General features: G+C 41.1%; 1 protein-coding gene across 4 annotated transcripts; it reads right to left on the bottom strand.

Annotated features, from left to right (window-relative positions):
• Window positions 1–4,673: 4,673 nt before the first annotated feature.
• Window positions 4,674–22,061, bottom strand: usp20 (ubiquitin specific peptidase 20). Of its 4 annotated transcripts, none has more exons than XM_041959652.1 (25): window positions 22,033–22,061; window positions 20,137–20,254; window positions 19,794–19,847; window positions 19,319–19,381; window positions 19,033–19,173; window positions 18,788–18,890; window positions 18,391–18,460; window positions 18,145–18,258; window positions 17,924–18,023; window positions 15,756–16,269; window positions 15,513–15,662; window positions 14,474–14,586; window positions 13,891–14,063; window positions 11,807–11,901; window positions 11,685–11,718; window positions 11,481–11,526; window positions 11,206–11,386; window positions 10,955–11,081; window positions 10,697–10,866; window positions 9,122–9,203; window positions 8,492–8,600; window positions 8,294–8,396; window positions 8,137–8,205; window positions 7,678–7,846; window positions 4,674–7,321 (listed from the first exon to the last, which is right to left on the bottom strand). In XM_041959652.1, the coding sequence occupies exons 2-24, from the start codon at window positions 20,212–20,214 to the stop codon at window positions 7,689–7,691; spliced, it is 2,847 nt and encodes a 948-aa protein (XP_041815586.1). In that variant the 5' UTR covers window positions 20,215–20,254; window positions 22,033–22,061; the 3' UTR covers window positions 4,674–7,321; window positions 7,678–7,688. The 4 variants fall into 4 exon arrangements, with proteins under 4 accessions (XP_041815586.1, XP_041815588.1, XP_041815589.1 ...); XM_041959654.1 differs by having other exon boundaries at window positions 4,674–7,289; XM_041959655.1 differs by having other exon boundaries at window positions 17,945–18,023.
• Window positions 22,062–23,356: the final 1,295 nt, after the last annotated feature.

Genomic DNA, 23,356 nt, shown 5'->3' with positions numbered 1-23,356 from the left:
GATACTGCAGCACTGATTTCTGCTTCGGCTGGCTGCAGGATCACCACTGAGTCAGCTCGCACCGGAGCTCTGATGAATGACCTGCTTCCTATGGCATGTTAGTCATCCTCCACTCAGCCTGACGAAGAATGGTTGTCAAATAAGATGTACTGTACACCTGTGGAAAGAAATGGATGGAGGTTGGTTAGCGGCAGATTAATATAGACATTGCACAGTCACTTAAAACCAATATGTTGCCCCAAGCTTATAAGACAGTACAAATGTAATAATAAAAACACTTAAATAAGAAATAATAAAGTAGATGTATGAGAGTAACAGAATAGATAAGCAACATGGATACAAGAAAATGATTAAATAACATAAATAATGGCTATAAAACATATCAAAATCAAAACAAAAAATGACAGATAACTAATGTACATACTTTAAAATAGGTGGTCTGCATTGTGTTCACCAGTCTGCACTGTTGTTACTGACTCACCGCTCTTGTAGCTAACATACATTTTAACGTTTTGCCAAAATAACTACGTACGAGAGTGCTGCTGGAGGGGTAACCAGTGTGTACTCCGAGGTAAGATGGGGGGAACCGCTCAACTGTTCATGATCTGTCATATTAAAAATGTATATGCAACCCTGGCAGTATCCAGTTTGTTGTGACAACTGGCAACAAAGAGCTCTTCTGAGTTATTTTAGCTACTAACATTACGTTGATGCATCCATGTGATGAACAACTGTGGGTACAATTAGTCAATATATTCAAAGTAATTACAGAGCTGCAAGGGAACCTGTGCAACTACGTTTCCCCTTTCACACTGGCACAAATATTTCCTGCATGACTGGTTAATTATTCCAGTTCATTAGCACAGATCTCAACCTGTCCTCCTAAATCTATCATCTGACCTTCATCGGGCAAAGCTGGCTGCCGCACAGAGAGCCGTGAGCGAGACTGAGAATGACATTCATGATGAAGAGGGAAAGGACAAGTGGTCTGCTGCTCCTTGCCACACCCATCCCGTCCTAGTGAATGGACACAGCAGGGGCAAGCCTCTTAAAGCCAGCCTCCCCGCCTGCTGTCCTGGATTCTGCCTCTTTCATGATCCGCTGATGTAACATTCAATGACCTGCACCACCGCCGCAATGGGAAATTTAATTACCCATCAGTATATCTGGTGTCACATGAACCGCATCCCTCTCAGCATAAGTATCCCAGCTCCAATGACACACGCAGTGCAGGAAACATGCCGATGTGATGTGATGTGGACGGATGCTGCAGCTGCATCTGGGTGTGTGTATATAAAAGAGTCTCCCTCAAGCCAGTCGTTGTTGTTGTCTCTTACCTGAATCGCAGAGCCTCGGCTCTCCCGTCTTCAAGAATGCTCAGCATGTGCATCATATCCTCCCACCAGCCCGGTGTGTTTTCCTCCAGGTCTGCCTCTGTCTGGGCTGGATACAGCTCAGCACACGACTGGGACTTGAGATGACATCACAGCTGCTCACTTGAGAGCAGCTCCCTTTTTCTTAAATTCAAACAGGTAAACTCTCTCTCTCTCTGTCTCTTATACTTAACTGTAGTGTTTCAGTGGACACTAAAAGTGATCACAGGTGTACACTGAATTAGCAGTGACGATGCTGAAATGGACATAATCCAAGTCAGTGTGTCGAGGAAAGTAGTAAATCATTTAAAGATGCATCTGCTGGTTTGTCTGGACAAAGAGGCACTCCAACAATTCAGCATTGCATCCATCAAGAGTCCCATCAACTTGGAAGATTCAGACGAGACAGATTTTAAAGTAAATTGGCCAAAATTTGGAGTTTTCCTATATTGCAACCAATAGCATCTTTTAGATCAACCCTGCTTGTGTGGTAAATGCAGACATTTACACATTGTGATAAAGTTTGCTTCACTTTCTTGTAGAGAGTTAAATGTGATAGATCCTATGCCTGCACGCTAAATAATGGAGCTGGAGTCATCAGTCTGTTGACTTAGCTTGTCATAAAGAGAGGAAACAGAGGGAAAACTGGTAGGCTGGCTCTGTCGATAAGTATGTTTTCACAGTGAGAGATGATGTGTTAGCGAGCTTGATGATGTGTTAGGTACCGGTAACCAAATTTTATTCCCTTTGGAGAGAACCAGGCTAGCTGTTTCATCCTGTTTACACTCTTTATGCTAAGCAAACTGTTGCTATTTAACAAACAAACATGAGTGTGGTGTTGATTTTATCACTACATAAACTATTCATTTAAACTCCATGGCCCTGGGCTGTAATGCAGGCTTTCAGATATATCATGTGCACTAAACCGAGACAACCCTGATGACATCACTATGACATCATGAGGGTTGCTTTCTCAATCATACCCACAAACAGCTGTCAGTTTCTGTTTTCTTCCATTTTCAGTGATGGTGGGTTCTAATTAGAAATCATAGCAAGGAAAACACAAATCAAAGACCAGGCAATTTTAATCATTTAACCAGTCATGAGTAATTACATCAGCTCTACAGACATTATGACATCCCATTGAACTGAAGTCAACCACTTAAGCTCCGCTATCAAAACATCAACATTATCACGACCACAACAGTCACACACCGTGAGATGTTGGGAAAACACGAGTCGGCGAAATCCTGATGTGTCTGCAGGGTGTCGTGATATTACTGATGAACTCTGTCGACCACAGCAATGCTTGTATTTTCCCGTGAAATGAGAAATTGAAATCTCACACGCATAGCTACGTGCTGCGACGCAAGCAAACAAACTCACAGGTGGGGATAATTATGTAATTACCACTCGACGTTTCTCAACACCGCAAATTAAGCTGCACTTCCCTGGTCTTTACTGTCAGCTGCTCAAACTGCTCTGTGTTTGAAAGCTGCTCACTGTCTCTTAGACGATAGAGCTGAGATTGCACAAAGAAAGTCTTTTTTCATTGCACTTACTCCCCCAAAAAGGTATCTAAACATAGCACGCACATCCCCGGAGTATTAATATTATCTCTTGAAGATTGGTGGTCTCCAACTACTAACACTGAAAACAGTTTTCTTGAGACAAATGGACAAATCAGTGTCCTCTCTTATTAAAACACACAAATTGCTCTTTGGACATATCACCAAATAAAACATGGATTACTATAGGCCGTGGTCCAGAATAAAAGTTAAACATGGCAGAAAATTTCAAGTGAAATGAGTAACATTAATGATGGCTGCCTTCCATTTAGTATTTAATTATTTTGGACGCAGGCTTATTCAGAGGATTATGGCGTCTCTCTTTCAGTGACCTCCATGTATTTCAGCCTCCAAGATGCGGTGATGTTAGCTAGGTTGCAATGCAACTTTTAGCTTTTAACTGAAAGCGCCTATAATTGATTTTTTTTTTTACAACAATGAATCAAATGAGAATTATCACTTGAATCTGCAGCCCCCCTTGGCTTTACGGAGCTTTATAGTGAGTTTCAGCTCTTTTTTTAGCTCACTGACCCGCAGCTTTACTGTTTTGGTTCACTCTCACCTGTCTCATAGTGAAGTTTTTGGCCACAGAAGGCAGCTTTTTTCAGTGAAAAAGCTCTAAAATGTACACTACCTGTTCAGCACTCAACAGCAGCCAGACACGGGTAGAGGCTAGGTGGTGGACATAGTGGAGCATTTAGCAGCTAAAGGAGTTGGTGGAGATCAAAAACAGAGCTAAAAGAGTGGACGCATTCATCAGGTGGCAACAAATGCGACTTCGAATGAATGATAATGTTGCTCTGTGAGTGCTGGATGCGTTAATAAGGCATGGTTTTCTAACAAGTTCGTCAACCTGCAAGGTGATGATTTGTCAGTGTTGTGTTCACAACTGGTTTCAGTGCCCGGAAGTGGCCAAAAAAAAAAAAAAAAAAAAATTCGTTATTGCAGTTTCAACTTTGAAACAAAATAAAAAATAAAAAACAAACACCAAAAACTGTGAGAATAAGAAATGTACATAACATAAAAGTCAATTTGGCTTCTGCCGTTTTAAAGGTCAAAAACACCTGCAACTGACAGTACAATCTGCCATCTTGGAAACCACCTGGCTGCCTTCCATCCATTCATGCTTCCTCACTGTCAAGGTTATCACAATTACATTGAATACAGTGATTGTTTATTGGTATTAGTTACACCTGTGCTTTTCCCTCGACTACAAGTTAAAGTATCTGTGGTGAAAAAAGTATATTCAAACATCTTGGGGATTATGGTCTCCGAGCTTTGTTGGATATCAGAATGAAGGACCTGAAGGACGTCTGAATATCTGCTGTCGGATTTTATCAGTATGTACACGAAGCCTTCCTTGCTTGTCCTATAGCCACATGACCAAAGTGACTAAAAGAAGCATTGCTCATTTTAGCTACCAGAGAAGGCTAACACCTAATTCTTCAATTTGAGCCTCAGCCTTTTATAGATGTCAGCGCCTCGTTTTATATTTTTAAAGTAATAGTTTCACATTTTGGGAGTCAGATGAGAAAATTGATAACACTCTCATGTAAGCAAAATATGAAGCTACAGGAACCAGTTAGCTTAGCCTACCATACAGAATGGAAGCAGGGGGAAAAAATATCTTTTGTTTTTAAAGTTCAGTTTTTGCACAGATCAAACAAACAAGATATAAAGTAAAATTATAATTTAAATAAATAAATAAATAAATAAAGTTTAAAAATGTTAGTAAGTCGATTTTTTTGTCACCTTAGTGCCAGGCTAGCTGTTTCCCTGTTTCAACTCTTTTTGCTAAGCTAGGCTAACTGGCTGCTGGTGATTACTGTGATAAATGTCAAACTATTCTTTCAACAACAACTTATATTAATGTGCACTCTGAATAACTTCATCAGTTCATGTGCATTTTTACATCTCCTCTCCTCTTAACTTGTATTACACATCATGTAGTCTAAATGAATTTTTGTGATCAGTGTCACCTTTTCTGATTGATCTTCCAATGAAACACAGCTGATTTAATGTAAGTAGACCTTTCTGAAGTCAAGATGGATTGAAAACTTAAAAAGTCCCTGAACACCTACACAGGTGTTTTCACCTGTCATCTGCTCAGGTTAAAGGTGAGGGGAGATAGGCGGGGAATATATATGGGGTCACCAAACATCATTAACTAAACTTCAAATGATGAAGTTAAACATTTCCCCACCCTAAAGAAACAGTAGTGTGAGTGAGCTGTCAATCAAGTACCATCTGTACATGCCCATGCATTCGTAATCAGGAAAAATATGTAAAAACACCTACGCAGGTGCATTATGGATGTGTAGGGGTTTGAAGGCACTGTATTCCAAGGTAGGATGACTGCTCTCTGCTGCTACAAAAACAGGTGCGAAATAAAAAGGAAAGCAAGAAGTGAGAACTACTGTTTCCTAATGTAAATAGTGAATGGCCATTAAAGATTAAATATTAGTGTTTTTTCTTATTTTCAATTATTTGGCACTGAAAATCACCTGTAAATAGGCTACAAGATGCTGTGCTGTCACTCGTTTGTATCATCTTGTGGCAATTTAGACTGGTAATAGCTGAGTAGCTGTATTTATCCATGTGGACCTCCTACTTCTGGAGGGTTTCCTGTTCAAATATAATATGTACAGTTACTAAATTTATGATTATTGAGAAACAAAAATATTTAAAAACTATTTATTAATTGTGCTAATTAATTGTTTTCAAACAGAAGTCAGGGGTCAATATTAGGAATATTAGGAGCTGTTTGGACCGTCTCAAACGTTGCTGTTAAATTGCACAGCACATGCTTGTTTACCAGCCTCATCAGTGATCAAAAGATATACAACAACGGAAGAAGCTCAAGATCTGAATGCAGTTTTTTTTGCAAAGCGCTGTGGTTTTCGGACTGTTTTGAGTCATCGCTTCCCGTGAGGGTGGAGCTATCCAAACCTCACACCCGAAAGTGATTTGAGAAGACAAGCCCTGGTGTCCAATTAAGTGAAGACTTAATATTTGTACTCAAAATGTTAAAATGTGTCTCGGACAAAAATGCAATAAGCAGATGCACAAATGCTTTTACAAACACCTCAAAGTGCAACATCCCTGCCACAGCGTACAGCTTCAATTTTCTGACCTGATGACGAAACAATTAAGAGATCACAGAAAATATACTTTGTCAGGATTTGTGCATGTTGTGCTAATTATTTGTGATGTCAGATTATTTCTTTCCTTCTACATTCATTTAATACTGCCCTCTCTTGGTATAAACAGGTACTGCATCATTGGGAATAATCCCTAAGAACTGATATAAGGTAATTCACACCGTGATGTTTCAGAAGAATTACAGACTTAGTACGATATCAGCAGAAAAGTCAGTCAATTTATTTTCTATGACTCTCTTATTACCCCTCTGCAATTTACCATTATTGCACCACATATGTAACCCTCCTTTTAGTTAACTCCTGCATCTTTGCCATATGTGATTTAAATTACCGGTAGTTCATTTTTCAGAAATTCACTATTTCTCTATTCTGTTTAAAATAATAGCTATACATCTACATGTCCGTATGCCTATTTATGGATAGTGCTGGATCATTTTGAGCACATATAGGTGTTGTTGTGTGCATGAGCAAACAGACTCGACACCTCATCCTCTCGGTGAAATGTCCCTGCAGGTCCAAATAAAGAAGCTGCAGCTACATGCATTTTGAAGCATTTCAAATAAAAATGACCCTGAAAATGGTATTTTTGAAACACATGCACATTTTATGGTTTGCAACAAACCTGCTGTGTTTTTTTTCATATGGTCCCTAAACTGATCATTTAACTGGCTTAAACAAACAAAAGACTCCCATTCCTGAGGGCTCAGTTATACTGTGTGTTTAAGGTTGGAGGTGCACGAAGAAGATTGATGCAATATCTCTCACTTGACGTCTGAACTTGTTGCTATGTAACTAGTAAATAGGCAAACAACAGATAGCTTCTTAATGTCTCTTGGTTGCTGCTTCCACTGAGGAAGAAAAGTAGAGTCCTCGGACCAAACATCACACTGTAGTTCTGTTTTGCTCCTCAGCAAACTGGCTCATGACGCCTGTTTAGCAGTACATGACACCTAGTCACTACAGCAGCCACTGACACACCATAGCTACCAAAAACAGCTCCAGAGATGTGGCATGACGTCTTATTTTTACACCTTAACACTGCGGATCAGACTTATCCAATAAATAAACTACGTAATATCTAAGTACCGTTTCAGCCTCTTGTGACACGGCTTCAGAATAATGCGTTGCTACATTTACAAAGTGCTCACAGCGAGGCGTCTTCAGCCAGGTGCAAATTCCTCAGCTTCCTGTGAGGGCAGGAGTAGAAAGGTCAGAAGACCTGAAGATAAGGAAAAGTTGAAAAAAAAAAGTTGAGTTCAAATGGACCCTTAACTGGCCCTCAATTCAAACAGTTGAGATTGAATTTACAGCTGTTTTGGCTGTTTAAGATGCATGTGTCGATATCTTAATCCCTGCTGGCCAGATGTAATTCATTAGCCCGTGTGGTTGGGAGAAGCTAGCCTGTTCCAGGCTACAAGCTACACAACCACAGCTTCCAGTAAATTGCTACACATTACCCAAAGTACATTCGAACACGTGATTGTATGCAAGTCTGTGTATATGCAGGGGGAATGTGTGTTCTTCTGAGGGATTACAGTGGTTTTACAGTGATTCCCAATAAACAAACATTCCAACCTCTTTTTATCTCAAAGCGCTCTGGTCTCTGCCTCGATCTTCCTCTCTCCATGAAGGCTGTCAGGGTCAGCCGGGGCCACCGTTTGTCTCACTGCGATCTCAGGGCCTCCGCCATAAATGCCCAACAAGTACTGCCATGTCTCCTCTGAGATCTGACCATAGTCTGCACCTTGAGGCGAGAAACACACATAAAACTAGAATTATTGCCTTGCAGTTGTAGTTGCGACTTGCAGTCGCCAACCAGTCAAGTTGTAGTTTACAACCATGTCTGTCCAGACTCATATGATATATGTCGTGAAGACTTTGAAAGAATTTAAAAAGATATTAAGTGCATTTTTGCAGAAATGGAAGTTATCACTATATTGACATGTAGGATTCCAACGAATAATATCCAGTGAGAAACATGTTGTTTTTCTCATTTCCACCTTTATACCCTTTTCAATGAGCGCTGAGGTTTACCTTGCTTGAGTTGTATGTGTCCTCCTTTCATAACACCAATTTTACTGTTGTCGATGGGACCAGGTGGCTCTGAGAAAACAAATGATAAGAAATATTTTGTAAGGACACAAAGATGGCATTAATGCACGAGTGTATTTGTCTAACTGTGGGGTTGTACCATTATCTTTGCCCTTCACAAAGCTCTCCCACTCTCTGAACCACTGCATGCTGATGCACAGGATCACAGTGGGAGCCTCCTCAGCCTGAAACTCTTTATTCAGCTAGAGACAGGAGAAAACTGCTCATTCAACATCCAACACAAAGCATGAAGAAATAATTACAGGCAACTAAACCATTGCAGAGTACAGGCTTTTACCTTGATGAAGGTGTCAATTTCCATTTTTCTGCGTTTAGCCAGAGCTTCAATCTCCACCTGGCAGATGGCGCACATATAGAGGTGGTTCACTGCTGGGCCGCCTCCAAAACTGAAACACCAATATTTAACAGAAAGGCACTTAAAAAGACACAGTGACAGATGGACACAAATGAATGTGAAAGTATGCATCCAAATGCAAATCATTCAATCAACATTCAACTGAGGCCTTCACAGTTTCAGCTGATCAATTCAGATGCACTTCATTATTATAGAGCAACATGTTCAGCTTATAAAAACAGTCTGCCGGCCAGAAGAAGGAACTCAAACCTCATGGTAAAAATGCATCCTTTAAACATGCCATCACACTGTTACAGGTGGTTTTTGGTTTGGGGGTCCCAGTGTCTATATTATGTACTATCCATCCTTCCATATTGCTCTATTTTAAATGATCAAAAAAGGCAATAAAGCCATAAGTAAACTCTTAAATGACACATCTAATACAGAACAGTCTAGTTTCAGACAATGGAAAATTGTAGAATCAGATGGAGTATGCAGTACAAACAGTACAGTGAACATAAGGATGCGCTGAACTCAAAATAAAAGTGAAATGGTAGTGTGGTGCATATTTACCTGTTGTAAAGGTACTCCCATACATTCTGGGGAACAATCACAACCAGGTCATCAATATAGTGATATTTATTAGGAGGGATCCCTGGATGGAGATAAAATAGGTTATATTTCAGGAGAAATCTTTCTGACTTTCTATTGCCTGAACTGGAGACCAGTAAGAATTCCAACGACTACGGCACAGTTTTTCTCCTCCTACACAAAATCCCCACCCTCATTCCCGACATCCACTTGAATAATGATGGCCTGTAAAGCACAAAAGCAACAAAGCCATGTTTTTCTAACAGACATGGAAACCAGCCAGCGATCATACTAATACAAAAGAAACACCCAGATAAGACGTAATGTGTAATGTGTTTTGTCCTAAAAGTGTTTTAAAAGCCTGAAATGGAATGCATGGGGCGGGGGGAGACATTACGTAACTGATACTGACCAACAACATAATAAACTTCCTGCAGATAGAATGCCAATTAATTTTGCTACGGGGTAATTTTCCCAGTGTTATTTTGTGTTTTTAAAGAGGCACTCGAGTGACTATTATCCAAAATGTTAAGGGATGCTCAAGAAATTGAAAATAAAATGGTGAAAAGGTATCAAGGCATCAGTACCTAAAATACATTTTAAAAAGAGCATCAATCCTGTGTCACCAGGAGAAACATAAAGCTGTGTGTCATCAGCATAAAAAGAGATGCCATGATGATAACAAGACCAAGGGGTAACACAGATAGATTAAAAAGCAGTGGCCTTAATATTGCTTCTTGAGGAACCACAGATTATTTTATAGTGTTTAGTGTGGAGCAGACAGTCGAATGAGATCCTTCAATCTATTTTATATTGAAAAATTTTATGACTGTCTCAAAAGTAGCCCAGACACAGGTACTCTGCTTACATTCAATGGCAAAGCCTTCAGCTGAGGACTCAGTCACGCAACTAAGATAAGATAAGCTAAGGTAAGCTTCCTTATCATAGCCTGTCTGTATGTTAAAACATGCTTTGTTTTCTATTCCTACATGTTAAATACAGAATATATGATGTGGAGGCTTTGGAGTTGTTTGGGGTTGAATAGGGAGAAACTCCAAAAAGCTTTGGAGCTGGTCCCTATTCCGGGGACAAATCTTGGAAGGTTTCCACTGTAGTTAAGACCCGTCACACATTCAGAGAATTGGTTTATAAAGCACACCTCTATCAGTCAGAGCAGAGCTGTAAACAATATGTTTTCTCAAAGTTGGGAAATAAATGCTTGTTTTTGACCAAAGAAGGTAATTCAACAAGTAATGTTACTGATGCTGTTGAGTAATTAATCCAGTTAATGTCATTACTGTTTCAACTGGTAATACATAATTGGTCACATTTTTCAAACAACTTGCTTGTAGCACTGGCTTTCTGCTGGAAATTTGTAAGAGAGCTGCAGATATACAGCTGTTTTCATCTGCCGAGTAGTACTTCTCATGACTATTAAACAGACCTTTTTGTGTGAAATCAGTTGAGTTCCCCTTTAAGCATGAAGCTGAAGCATGTACATCTTGCCTTAGTGTGATAAGGCAAGAATTTGACCTTGCAACTTTTTCAGACACTCACCCCCGTGCTGACAAAGAAACGTGTGGTTACTGATGGGACCCGGTTCTGCGAAGGTGTTGAACTTGTTCAGCCACTCTCTGGAGATGTAAAACTGCAGCAGGCTTGGCTCCTTCATATTGGCCAGAGCCACCACCTTCTGCCTCTCTCTCACGGATTCCTCACTACTTTTCCTGCATGAGGCCAAGAAAAATGCAATCAGTAACAACATTTTGACTAAATCTGCATAGAGTCAGTATTACGGGGTCTTTAAATGCTTACCTATAGAACAAAACATAGGCCTCTGCATTCTGTACCACCGTCTCATGGACCTCTGTGACATACTGGTCATCAAACTCATACCACTGACCATTGATCACATTCTGACAGTAAGCTATGTAGTGCCCACCTGCAGAAGCATGAAAAGTGTAAGACAGAAAGGTGATTACCCGGCATAGCTAAAAGCACGTATGTTTGCTCATTCTATAACATTTGAAATCCCCTTATCTGTAGGAAATGAAGTTATCTCATACTTCCTGCCGTGCCATGGTGACAAATGACTGACAGCAGGTCGTACGTGGTGACTTGGCTTGAACTCTCTTTGGCGAGGAAAGGTCGCATGTCGAGGCCCTCCAATGGGAAGGATACGTGGCTGCTAATCTTGAATGAATACATGACCTCGTGCCGGAAGCGTTTCAGGTGAATGCACAGAATCTGCACAGAACATTTTGGAACAAACACTCAACCACAAGCGAAACTTGTTACCAGCAGCAAGAAGGAGATCAGATTAAGAAAAGAAAAAGTATACCTCCGGAAGTCTAAGTACTTTGCAATATTTGACACCATTTCTCAACCTGTAGAACACAAAACACTGCGTTAAAGAAATCTAAATGAAAATGATCCTCTTTAAATTGACCATTTCTAAGCATGTGACTTACAAAATTATCGTTAAAGAGGAGAATTTCTCCCGTTCTACTACATGTCTGCAGCTGAATTTCCTTTACATACTCACTTTTTACATCTCTCACAGCTGTACATGTTGTCCCCTGTGAAAAGAATGAAAGTAAATGTGAATTCTGACAGAATCTTCTCACCTACACTCAAGTATTACAGTAGAGGCGTAATACTGATTACCTTTGAGTTCATCTGCAGCAAAGAAGGCGGCGAGGCAGTCCTCTAGGGTTACCATGGGCCCCCAAAACCAACTGGGGATACATGAGACTACGAACCTGGTCAGAGGCATAATACAAAGACATGCAATCATTGCAACCACATACAGCCGCAGGGCCTGTTTAGTGTGTATCCCGACATTGATCACATTGACAAAAATGACCTTTGAGTGGGTCAGAAACTGATTAGATGAAGCAGCACCAAAAGCAGTGGCACCTGGGGCGATATTAGCTCCTGACAGGGTCTTTGATGGCAGTAAGCTGGAAGGGCAGCTTTCAACCTAAATGCACCTGATCTCACAGTCCCCACTCTGCAGCCAGGCTCTCTGACAGGACAGCGTGACAAAGAGAAGATCTGTGTTGCTGTCTTACACAGAGGCCACAGGATGGACCTGATGGTCATTGTTCATTTGGAATATTGTGCTTGATGCAGGTTATAATTTTGTAAAGATTATGTGGCAAACTTGTTTGCTTACAGTAGCAGCAACACTGCCAGCTTGAGTCGAGTGACACTAGATTTTTATGCAGACTTGCAGAGCTTGGCACGGGTTGAAGGCTGAACCGAATTATGCTTCTTCATCAAGGTGTGGTACGGAGGATGAATGGCCCCGAGTTCTAGAAAACTCCACCTGTGCTTCCTTGGAAACCACTCCATTCTTCAAATGAAGCCGCCACCACTGTGTCAATGACAATGCTTTCGAAATCAAGGAATTGCTGGAGGATAAGCAAAAAGCATGCCATGGCCTGTCTTTACATCTCTGTCCTATTATCTAAGATGAGAAACACTTAACAACTTAGTCCACATATGTGCAAATGTACTTGGCAAAGGAAGTGATTCTACTTTCATGTCAGAAAAGCAGCTCTCTATCAGTAGAAAGCATTAAAAATTAGAGGTATCCCAGAAAATCTCAGGAAACCCACAGCTTTGCTGACACTGACAAGAACTGCACTTTCTACTACACTGTTAAAACCCTTCTACAGTCTCCAAAATGCAACGTCACTACTGTTGGGTGATTTGGTGGCTCAGCACTCAAATCTTGTCTTGGAGCACTGGGTCAAACATTTCAGAGCCATGCTCAGTCCACATAATCTCTCCAACCCATCAGTTCTGGACTGACTCCCAGCCATCCTCAAGGCCCTGTCACTGCATGAACCACACACAGTTTTTATCGGCTTTGAGGCATGAAAAATAACTTTTCTGCTTTTGACTTTCTGAATTCTGTCAGGGCAAAAGTCGAACCAGGAGGCTTCATCATTTCATGGCACAGAACGACTGAAATAAGTTGCGGTACATTTAAAACATGGTGATTAATTGTGAAATATGATCAGCTGTGGTATCAGTCTACTTCCTGTGATCAAGGACATGCTTGCACGCACCAAGCTGATTCACCTCACAACACAAGTCAAGAAGAAATTCTTCCAGGACAGGTTAATGAAAAATCACAGAAGGTCATCTTTTCCATTTGCTGACTCCAGGTGAAGCACAGCACACAAAAAAATATATGGTAAAAGATCTGGCAAAGCCTTCTAATACCTACATGCCCTCACCTACATCCTCTGTCGTCTCTGCAGAAATTCTGTGTTCGGCTTGATAATGTTAAATGTCCCCAACAACCTCTCATTTAGCCACATGTTAGCAACCGCCTTTTTTAAGACACGTAAAGGCTTCAAAATTCATAACTAGGTGTTTTATGTTGTAGAACAAAATGTGAAAATCTCTTCAGCTTGTGTTAACCGCAGATCTTATTTCAAGCATCTAACCAAAAACCAATTAAAAAACCCTTTGACTTCGAGATGAGGGAAGCAGAAGTGCAACAATGTTGACTCACGTTATGGAATAAAGTGAGCTTGACTATTTAAAAAACAACTTGCTTACATCTGTAGTGAGCTTCCTCAATAAGCCAATCTCAAGTCACATCTAAACAGTCAAAACGAAACAGCTAATTTCTCATGAAATCACTTCAGTGACATCAGCATATTAGTGCACAATTAGATTCTACTGAATTTGCATTCTTCCTCTCCTCTGACAGTTGAATGTGGCTCACTAACCGGCGTATGGAGTCCATGATGTAGGAGATCCAGCCCTGCGAACTGTACGTGTCGGGGCACACGCCTGTCTTGACTGGAAGGTTTTGATGTATGGAGGAGTGGAGCTTTGCCAAGTCCTCTTTACCGGGAATAGGGAGGGACAAGTCCTGGAAGGTTTCCACTGTAGTTGAGACCTGTCACACATTCAGAGAATTGGTTATTCAGCACACCTCTATCAGTCAGAGCAGAGCCGTAAACAATATGTTTTCTCAAAGTTGGGAAATAAATGCTTGTTTCAATAAATCAGTGAGTGATGGATGAATGATTCTGGATTGAAATAAATCATTCACACCTGTGCTAAAGTAGCAGATATGAACGTTACAAATGAAATACAAAACAAATCATCTCTACTAATGAAAGTTTAAATGTGAATTGTTCAATTAATTATTCAATCTAATCATGAAATGACACAATTGCACAGGCCATACTTTAACTCACATTTCACTTAAAACAAAATAATACAATATTATTTGGTAAATAAATTGTGGTTTCTGAGTCAATATGTAGCTCCCTCTGGTGTTTAAACATATGAAGCACATCTCACCCTGTCGCAGGTTAAACACTGGACCAGACTGAGGATGGAGCCGTCAAAGATGTCGGAGATCACGCTGCGATAGTGAGACTGTTTCTTCTTCCTGGCACTGAGCATCAGCTGAGCTGGAAGATTCATGGCAGCATATTAGAGGACAAACTGAAGTCTGCTAATGCTGTTTGACGTGGACTAACAGAGCACCTTTATCAATCAAACGTTACCATATAAACTGACTGCACTTATCAAAGTCACATGAAATCAAAACGCCCCTCATATTTTCCAGGGTCTCTGGTAATTCACACATGTTTTTACTAGGAAAATGTGCTGAGTTCCAATATATTTAAATCTCTCCATAATGCCTTAGTTAGTTAGTGGTGATGGTTGAAACAGTGAAAGACAAACCAAGGTTGTGGTGAGTTTTATTTTGTTTCTGTAAAATTGCTGTTTCTATAAATGGAGTCTGGTGGGTCGGGCGAACACAATAGTGGCCTTTTCTGGTTAACCAAAAAAGGATCTTACTTTTAACAAAAAGGTCTATCGCTGCAGGGATTTTTTCCATAATGTAGTCAGCCACTTAGAATAGCGATATTATAATAAAACAAACACTTTTAACGGACCAATATTGATGGTGCATGAACGCCCGGAGGGATTACACAGCAGCCGTTTCGCAGCTGACAGCTGCAGCACTCTCTTCAATACTGGACCAATTTCAAGAATTGTCTCCATTAGTAACTTGGACAAAAACATGGGTCCATAAATACATATAATATTTGACAGGAATTTCCCTCATTTATCCAGGACATTGAATCTTCTAGGACTTGTGCAAAACCCCAATTTTTTCAGACGGAGACCATTTAGGTTCCTTGACTTTTTAATTCGTGTGACTCTAACAGGCCTCTCCTGGCTGCCAATACAACCTTAAAAAATCTCATTTGACATTGTACATACCCAAGGCAGAGGATTAAATACCTGGAACTCCCCAGGAGTCAATAGAAATGATGAAGCGTTTTGAATGAGCAGCGAGAATGTATGGAACCCTGCCCATCCTTACCTTTTTTGAAGGAGTACGCAGGTCCTGCAGAGCGGAGGGGGCTGGAGCGAGGTGGACTGGAGGACAGTTTGGGATGCAGCTCCTGAAGGGTTCGCACAGGACTGCAGGGAGTGGACTGGGGCTGTGTCATTGATGCTTCATTGTCTGGCTCTAGAAAACAGCATGTTGGATGCACAGAATTTTAGAGACAAATGAGCCCCATGTAAAGAAAGGTCCACTTTCATACTCCTGCCGGTCTTATACCTGAGGTCGTGTTGCTCTGGGTTTGCCCTTGCCCAGTATCAGATAACTGATTGTTCTCTTGGCTTTGGACCTCAGTGTTTGTGGTTGTCGTCGACTCCTCCTCCTCTCCCCGCTCAGGAGCCCCGTCCTCAGCTGCTGTATCCACATCAGCGTCCTCATCCATCTCTTGGGAGCCTCCACGGAGGGGTGAGCCAGACACCCTCCTTTCCTTCAGCCTCTCTTTCTCTGAGATCACCCCGCCGGTAGTGACGCCCACCATCCCTCCTGCCGGTGACCTGACGCCGTCACACTCATCCTGCAGGAGCAGCTCCGCGTCACCCGCTCCTCCTCCCTCCCCCCGGTCGCTGCTGGAGCCAGAGTCGCAGGATAGGAATTCATCCTCAGATGGGGAGCGGTCTCCATCTCTTATCTCCTCGCCGTCACTTCCCTCGCCGCTCATGCTACACTCTGTCAGAGGCTCCTTCAGCTCTTCGTGCAACTGGTCCATTAGGCAGCGCAGGAACTCCTGAGTGTCCTGCAGCAAGAAATGCACATTACATTCAGTCAAAAGGAGGATGCTTGAGTATGACTACATACACAGAGTCAGGAGTTTTGCAGAGTTGGATATGTGTTGATGGATGGCAAATAAATGTCTGTAAACATAGAAATGAGGAAAAAATGTATGAGTAATGGTGTAGGTCTCATTTGCAACAAGAAATCATTTTGTATATTGGTAAGTCATGTATGTGTAATCAAACCCACTACAGACAGCGGGTATGAGGCAAAACTCATTATTATTTAAAAAGTCTCAACACTTCTATAGCAATCGCAATCAAACAAATCCCAACACTTCCAATTAACCATGCACTGAGCCTGAATCAAACATGCCCACGTTTTTAAACTGGATTACACAGATAATTCAGTGTCTGAGGATAATTCAATGTCTTCCAAGGAATCAGAATCAGACCAACCCAACTCAAATGGAACTCAGTGGTTTGATTTGAGCTGTTAATTGGCTGTGTATTTCAAGGGATGAGTCAGTGTCTCTGACTTCCCCAGAGTCAGACAAAGTCCCAGATGCGCTTTTTAATGTTTCTGCATGCAATCTGAAGGTATGTTGCAATATGAGTTCAGCCTACTTTACCTCAGGCCTACCAGAACATGTAGCCTCTCTAAAGTTTTAATTTTAGGAAAAACACTTATTTGCTCTCTTGTCGAGAGGTAGATGAGAGGATCGATACTACTCTCATGCCTGTGTTCAGCCTGGAGATGGTTATCTTAGCTTAGCACAAAGACTGGAAACAGCTAGCCTGGCTCTGTCCAAAGCTAACAATATCCACAGATCAGTCCCCCTAACACTCACTAATTAACACATTATATCTTGTTTCTTTCAATTTACACAAACAGTGAAGTATAAAAATTGCTAGTTGTGGTTAGCAGTTTTCCCCTGCTTCCAGTATTTATGCTAAGCTAACTACTTCTCTACAGGACAGCATAAGAGCATAGTGAGTAAAATGACTATTCTTTTAAGAAATACACTTAAAGGTCCAGTGTGTAGGAGCTAGTGGCATCTAGCGGTGGGCGTGAAACTTGCAAGAAAAACTAAAGGCCCAGTGTTTGGTTTGTCCATTCTGAGCTACCATAGAAACATGGCAGAAGACCTGCTCCCTCAGCAGATATAAAGAACTGATTCTAAGGTAATGAAACACAGCTATTCTTATTTTCAGGTGATTACACTCATGAAAATATAAATATGAATATTAGATTCCATTTCTGCCATATTCAGCCATTCCCCTAAATCTTACACACTGGACCTTTAAACCTCTCTAAGAGGGTTGGCTGGACTAACAAAAGTGTGCATTGTAGTTTAAGTGATTATGACTCATTAATCTCATGATCACCAAAGAAATTAGATGATGTCTGTCCTCTCCTACAGTTCCTCCCACCGTTTTCCACAGAGAGACATAAAAGAATCTATGACTTTGTCTGGTTCTAGGGATGGAAGAAAAATACAAAAAATCCTCCAAAAACTGAGCAACACACAAACAAGTAAAAAGAACTTGAGTCAAATTGATAACAAATGTAGCTGTTAGCAGGAACAATAAAAGTCATGTTTAAGAAATTAAGGAAAAACACACAGGGGTTCACAAGACAGTGTCAAGCTGTTGAGTGATGCCAGGTGTAGTTACCTGCTGGGTGCTTGCCCCTACCTGCTGAGCGTAACCCCGAAACATGGGGTTTACTAGTTTGATGCCATGAGACAGACTGGTAGGGACAACATAGCTGGGCCTGGGAGGGTAGCCGCCATGACAGTTAGTTTAATATAAAGTAAATGACTCATATACAATGTACAGCTGCATTCTGTCACTTGTCTCAAGTAGTTTTATGGAACTACGACTGTGTTCGTTACCGTTTTTTATGCCAGAGTTCTGAGATGAGTTTCTGGTAGCTCTTACAGAGAGCAGGCTTCTTATCAGTCCGGACCAAACCACTGCAGTCCAGGAAGAACTGAGTGAGAGGAGGGCTGGTGAGGAAAGAGAGGGGAAAAACACATCAACACAGCTGTTTAACTAAAGGAAATTGAATGAATAAACACAGAAAAAAAGAGGCACATGCCCAGTAATGGACCAAATGTAATGTGAGGACGTGACCTCACCAGTTGGACAGGGCTTGAAGAGCTGCATTCATGTAGCAGGAGTTTCCAATGTTTTTCATTCCTGTCAAGCCTACAAATGTCCGGACAAAAAAAGAGCTGTACTGTTTTTTTGTGCCAAATTGTATAAAAACCAAGCAATTTAGGTCCAAACTAGAATAAAACAAATGGAAAGGACACCACCAAGGGTTAATTATCAATGCAAGTGTGCATTAAAAGAAACAGCCCTAGTAACTATTCTCAGAACTCAAAGCAATTATACATATTAAATATGGCAGCTCTGACCTAATACTACAAGTACCCGGAAAAATCCAAGCAATAATCCAATTAATAATCAAAGATTTATGGAGCTGAGAAACTGTTGTTTAGGAGAAATAATGCTGACAGCAGACTTGTGTACCTCTGGGTTTGAGCTCATCTTCCTCTGACTCTGAACCTTCTTCTTCAGCCACAGCAATTGGTACAGCTTTCAGTGGGTGACCTACTGGCTGAGGAGCTGCTTCCTGGGGAGGTAATTAATAGCTACTATAAATATGAACTTGATTAGATCAGGAGCACTTATAGTTTTTCCCCCTATTTAAATCCATCAAGCATGAAGGAAACAAGACCAATGAAAGGCGTGACCTTGTTGCAGCAAAGTCGTACCTGCTCTGTGGCTTTACAGTGGTGAGGAGCAGCGGGTACAGGCACCAGCGCAGGCCTGTGCTCCAAAAACACCTCCCGCTCACACACATAACACCAGATCCTGAACGTTGTCAGGTTCACAGTGAGGTTGTGCTTCTTAGCCTAAAGGAAGCATACTCACGATCATTCAAGGGACTCTGCTTTAAAATAACTTTACATTTCCCACTCATAACCATCCACCAACAAGGTAAACTGCTGACAAGAAGCACAGAAGCTGGTAGGTCTGTTTAGTGTGAGAGGGTTTTACCTGTGCGTGCAGGGTGCTGTGATCAGAGTACGACTCTCCACAACCAACATACGGGCAGTCATTCTACAGAGCAGAAACACAGAACCAGACAGGAACTTAAAACTTCTGAATCCTCTCTTATACCTTGCAAAGACATTATGTCACAATACCATTCCGTCTATCTGTGTTAACTGGATCAATCTATAAATTATCTATAAATTAAGTTCATGCTAGAATGTGAATCAGCTGCAACTGCACATGTTGTGTATTTGCTTGCCTGCCTTGAGAGATGATGAATTTATAATTACATTTATGCCCTACATCATTAATTATTAAGCACTCACCTGACCTTATCTCAAATGGTTTACAATAAATGCAGTGCTAGTTGTGTTTGCAGCAGTCATCATTTATGTGAGAAGGTGCACAAGCATCACCAGCAATTACCCTTGAAAAGACATAAAATTCAAAACATCTTACAAAGGATTTGAGCCCCTACCTGCAGACAGGCCCACAGGTTTGGACCCCCTGCCCCGCAAGACTGGCAAGTTCCCTGCAGACAGATGAAGAGAACATGAACAGATTTGAACAGAAAGGAACAGAATGAAATATTGGACACACAACATTGTCCAATATTGGACAATGTTGTGCACAAACATTTTGGTTCATTTAGAAGGAACGAGAGCAGCACCACAGAGCTTCCAGCATATATTTCAGATCATGTGGTTACTATTACAGTGTGAACTGATGGAGACAAGGCAGCTACATCAACACAGCCAGTGACCTGGCTGGACATCTTTGACACTGTGTATAACATTTCCAGTGAATGACTGAAAACCCACCTTGGATTTCTGGAGGAGGTCCTCCTTGGTGACCTCTCCTATGGAGTCCAGGTGAGGACAAATGTCTTGTTCGGCCATAGCTACTCGCTCTCTTCAGGGGCACGTCTGTTAATGCTGTCTGTTGACAGGGCAGTAATAATAAAACTGTGGTAATTCAGATGTCTTAGCTATAGCTAGCTGGATCACCTCAACACAAAGGCACGATGTGCAGCCAGAGATATCACACGCATCTTCTCCCTGGCTGATAGCTGAGACATGCTAAATTAAATATCTATAGTATTTCTCAATGAAAACCCATATTTACCCCCAGAATCTCACAGATCTGCAAAGTGAAAGGCCTACAAACCAAAGCTCAGACATCATCTCGATGATAACAGCAGTTATGAATGACTCGTATTTACCAACACAAGCAGCCGCCACGGTGATAATCGCTATGTTTTTTTATTCTTCCTGTAAATAATCCATACTGGATGCGGGCAGGCGACAGTATGCTAGCAAGATTTCGAGGAGCCGAGTCGAGAGACGCGATACCCCGGCCAACCATCCCCAAACATCTCCCCCCTCCCAACTACAGCACGGCCCGGCACGGCGCGACGTAGAGCTGAGGGAGGAGGAGACACGGAGACGTCAACCTAACGAATACAGCCCACCGTAATTAAGTATTTAAATTAACACTGGTAAGACTTCCTTATTGAGTAGATTTGTGTTTAAAAACACGGAAAAACTCGTAATCTAACGCTGCCAGCTCTTCTTTAACTTATAATTCGCCTACGTTGTTAAATCGAAGTTGATTAATTGCTGTTTTCAGGTGTACATTAGTCAGTTCAGTGGCGTCCGTAGCACATGTCGCCTCTCGAGACGCCGCCACTCACGCGCCTACCTTCTTTTCTCTAGCCCCAACTTACCACTGTAACAAAAAAGCACTATGCAGGAGAAAAATTAATTTAACATGTGAATTTTCAGAACAGAAATCTAACTACACTCAAAATCATGTATCTGTCAGCACTGAGTGCCTCAGTCGGCCACTGAAAGAGCTGCTCAGCTGCTCAATAACAACAACAACAACAATAATAATAATAATAATAATAATGTGATCAGACAGTCCAGCGCTGTTCTTTACCTTTCTTGCCTTTTTTGCTGGGGACATGTCATTCTCCAGCCACACGTCAAGTGTTTTGTCCTCTCCAAACAATTGAAAAGCAATGTCTGCAAAATGCTCCATATTTTTGCCTCTCAAATCAGCTGCCTATTTGTTATTGAGCTTGGTACATTAAGGGATTGCCCCTTTAGTCTCTGACTGGTAGGAATTCCTGAGCAGCCGCTCTTCTATCCACAAATAAACACCGCTCCATTTGAGCTATTTACCAATCACAATCGAGGATTTACGACTGAGGTCTTCTTTATATATATTAACTATACATTAAAATATATATGTAATATAAATATGGAATCCATCACTTATTGGACACGTTACATAGTTCAAATGCGTATTTTCACGTTAAAGTATTTTTTTTCCGTTTTACACTTTTCGACCGCATATTTTACTTGCATACATGTACTCAGTTATGATCCACCACTGCCGGCTGCTACTGTAAAGTTTTAGCGGCTTTAATGAACCTTGCCTGACAAGAATAAACCTCTGACAGGATTCTCTGGTGGCTTTCTGGGGCTTTAACCCCCGTGTGGCGGTAACGTTATATTACATACAGGATGCTGCCTGAATTGTGAGCTAACCTTGGCTAAAGGATGCTAACGTTAGGTTCCGCCCTCATAGCCGAACCTTCTTTCCAGCTCTGTCTGTCACACGGTTCACTATGAACCGTCACAAAGGTAAATACTTCAACGTACAATTCTACTTTTGTGTCTGAATGTTGTCTTTTGTTCAAGAATATGTACCTTTCCGTGTCGGTTTGTCAGGAAACTGCTTGGGCGGAAGTGCGCTGCGCCTTCTTCCTGTTGGGTTTAAACGCTTGCTGCCCCCTACAGGCTGTATGTGATAGAGAAGCAAATAGTATTGGAAATTGTGCAAATAGGTCAAAATAAAAAAGAATTTCAAAACTAAAAAAAGGCTATGTACAATGAATCTAGGAAAAAATAGAAAAAGTGTTTTGCTCAGCAATAATATAAGTGGCAAAGAGTGGAAAAAATACCTTCTAGCGCAAGAGGAGTGGATTATAGATGTTTACAATCACAGGGGAGGTAGATGTGGTTGATAAAGTGACACTGATTCCAGGTATTGGTGCACAGAAAATTTTGAAGAGTAAATTTTACTCAGATTGAGTAAAGTTTTACTCCCAAAAATATAGTATTTGGTCCCAGTCCAAAAAGAGCAAAAGTGTACTCTCGTCATAGAGTTATATTTTAAGCTATTTCTACTCTATCAAGAGTTCATCTTTTACTCCACTAGATGGAAATTTACTCAATTCAGCATAAAGTGAGGACACCTCCAGCACCATTTCACTCAATACAGAGTTGTATTCTACTCTGTACAGAGTAATAAATGCTTCAAAGTAGAGGTCCAATTCTACTATGAATAGAGTTCTATTTCACTCAATAAAGAGTTGTATTTCATTCAATATTGATTTTAATAATGATAACTCTGGATTAAAATGTTTGAAATAAAAAAGACCAGAAATGAAAATTCAACAATGCACTTGTATTTTTCTTAAATGCATCACACATGCACTGAGCACCCATAATATACATGTCAATACTGTTAGGCCTTTGTAATATGACAGCATTGTATAACACATGAAAAACTAAAATGCAAAACCATTTCCCTCGTCCATTATTATTATTTCTTTAATTCGAGTGGACCATGTTCCAGTTCTTCTATTGTGGAATCAGCGTTATGAAGGAGATCTTCAAGGTGGCTTGTCTGGGTGAGGCCACGGCTTTGTTCAAGGTCTTTCTGCCTGTAGGGAGTAGGTCACTTCTCCAGGAACTTTGCAGAGGTGTCATCACCAAACATCAGACTGAAATCCTGCTTTATCTGCAGACAAGATGGAATACAGAAAACAACACGGCATACATTGTTACTAGGTGCACCAGGGATGAGCAGGAATGTGATCTGTCATTTTTCATTTCAGCGCCATTTTAATGCAAGACAGTTAAAGAGCCACATACCATTCCTGTGGCGTCAAGAAATCCTGGAAAGGTGGTGAATATTTCAGAGGACTTCACTGGGTCATGAACCATTGCTTGGCCATGGGTGAAGGTC

Source organism: Chelmon rostratus, chromosome 19, assembly GCF_017976325.1.
Source record: "Chelmon rostratus isolate fCheRos1 chromosome 19, fCheRos1.pri, whole genome shotgun sequence".
NCBI lineage: Eukaryota > Metazoa > Chordata > Actinopteri > Chaetodontiformes > Chaetodontidae > Chelmon > Chelmon rostratus.
The sequence above is the reverse complement of the archived record's forward strand: the minus strand, read 5'-3'. Positions and strand labels throughout refer to the sequence as shown.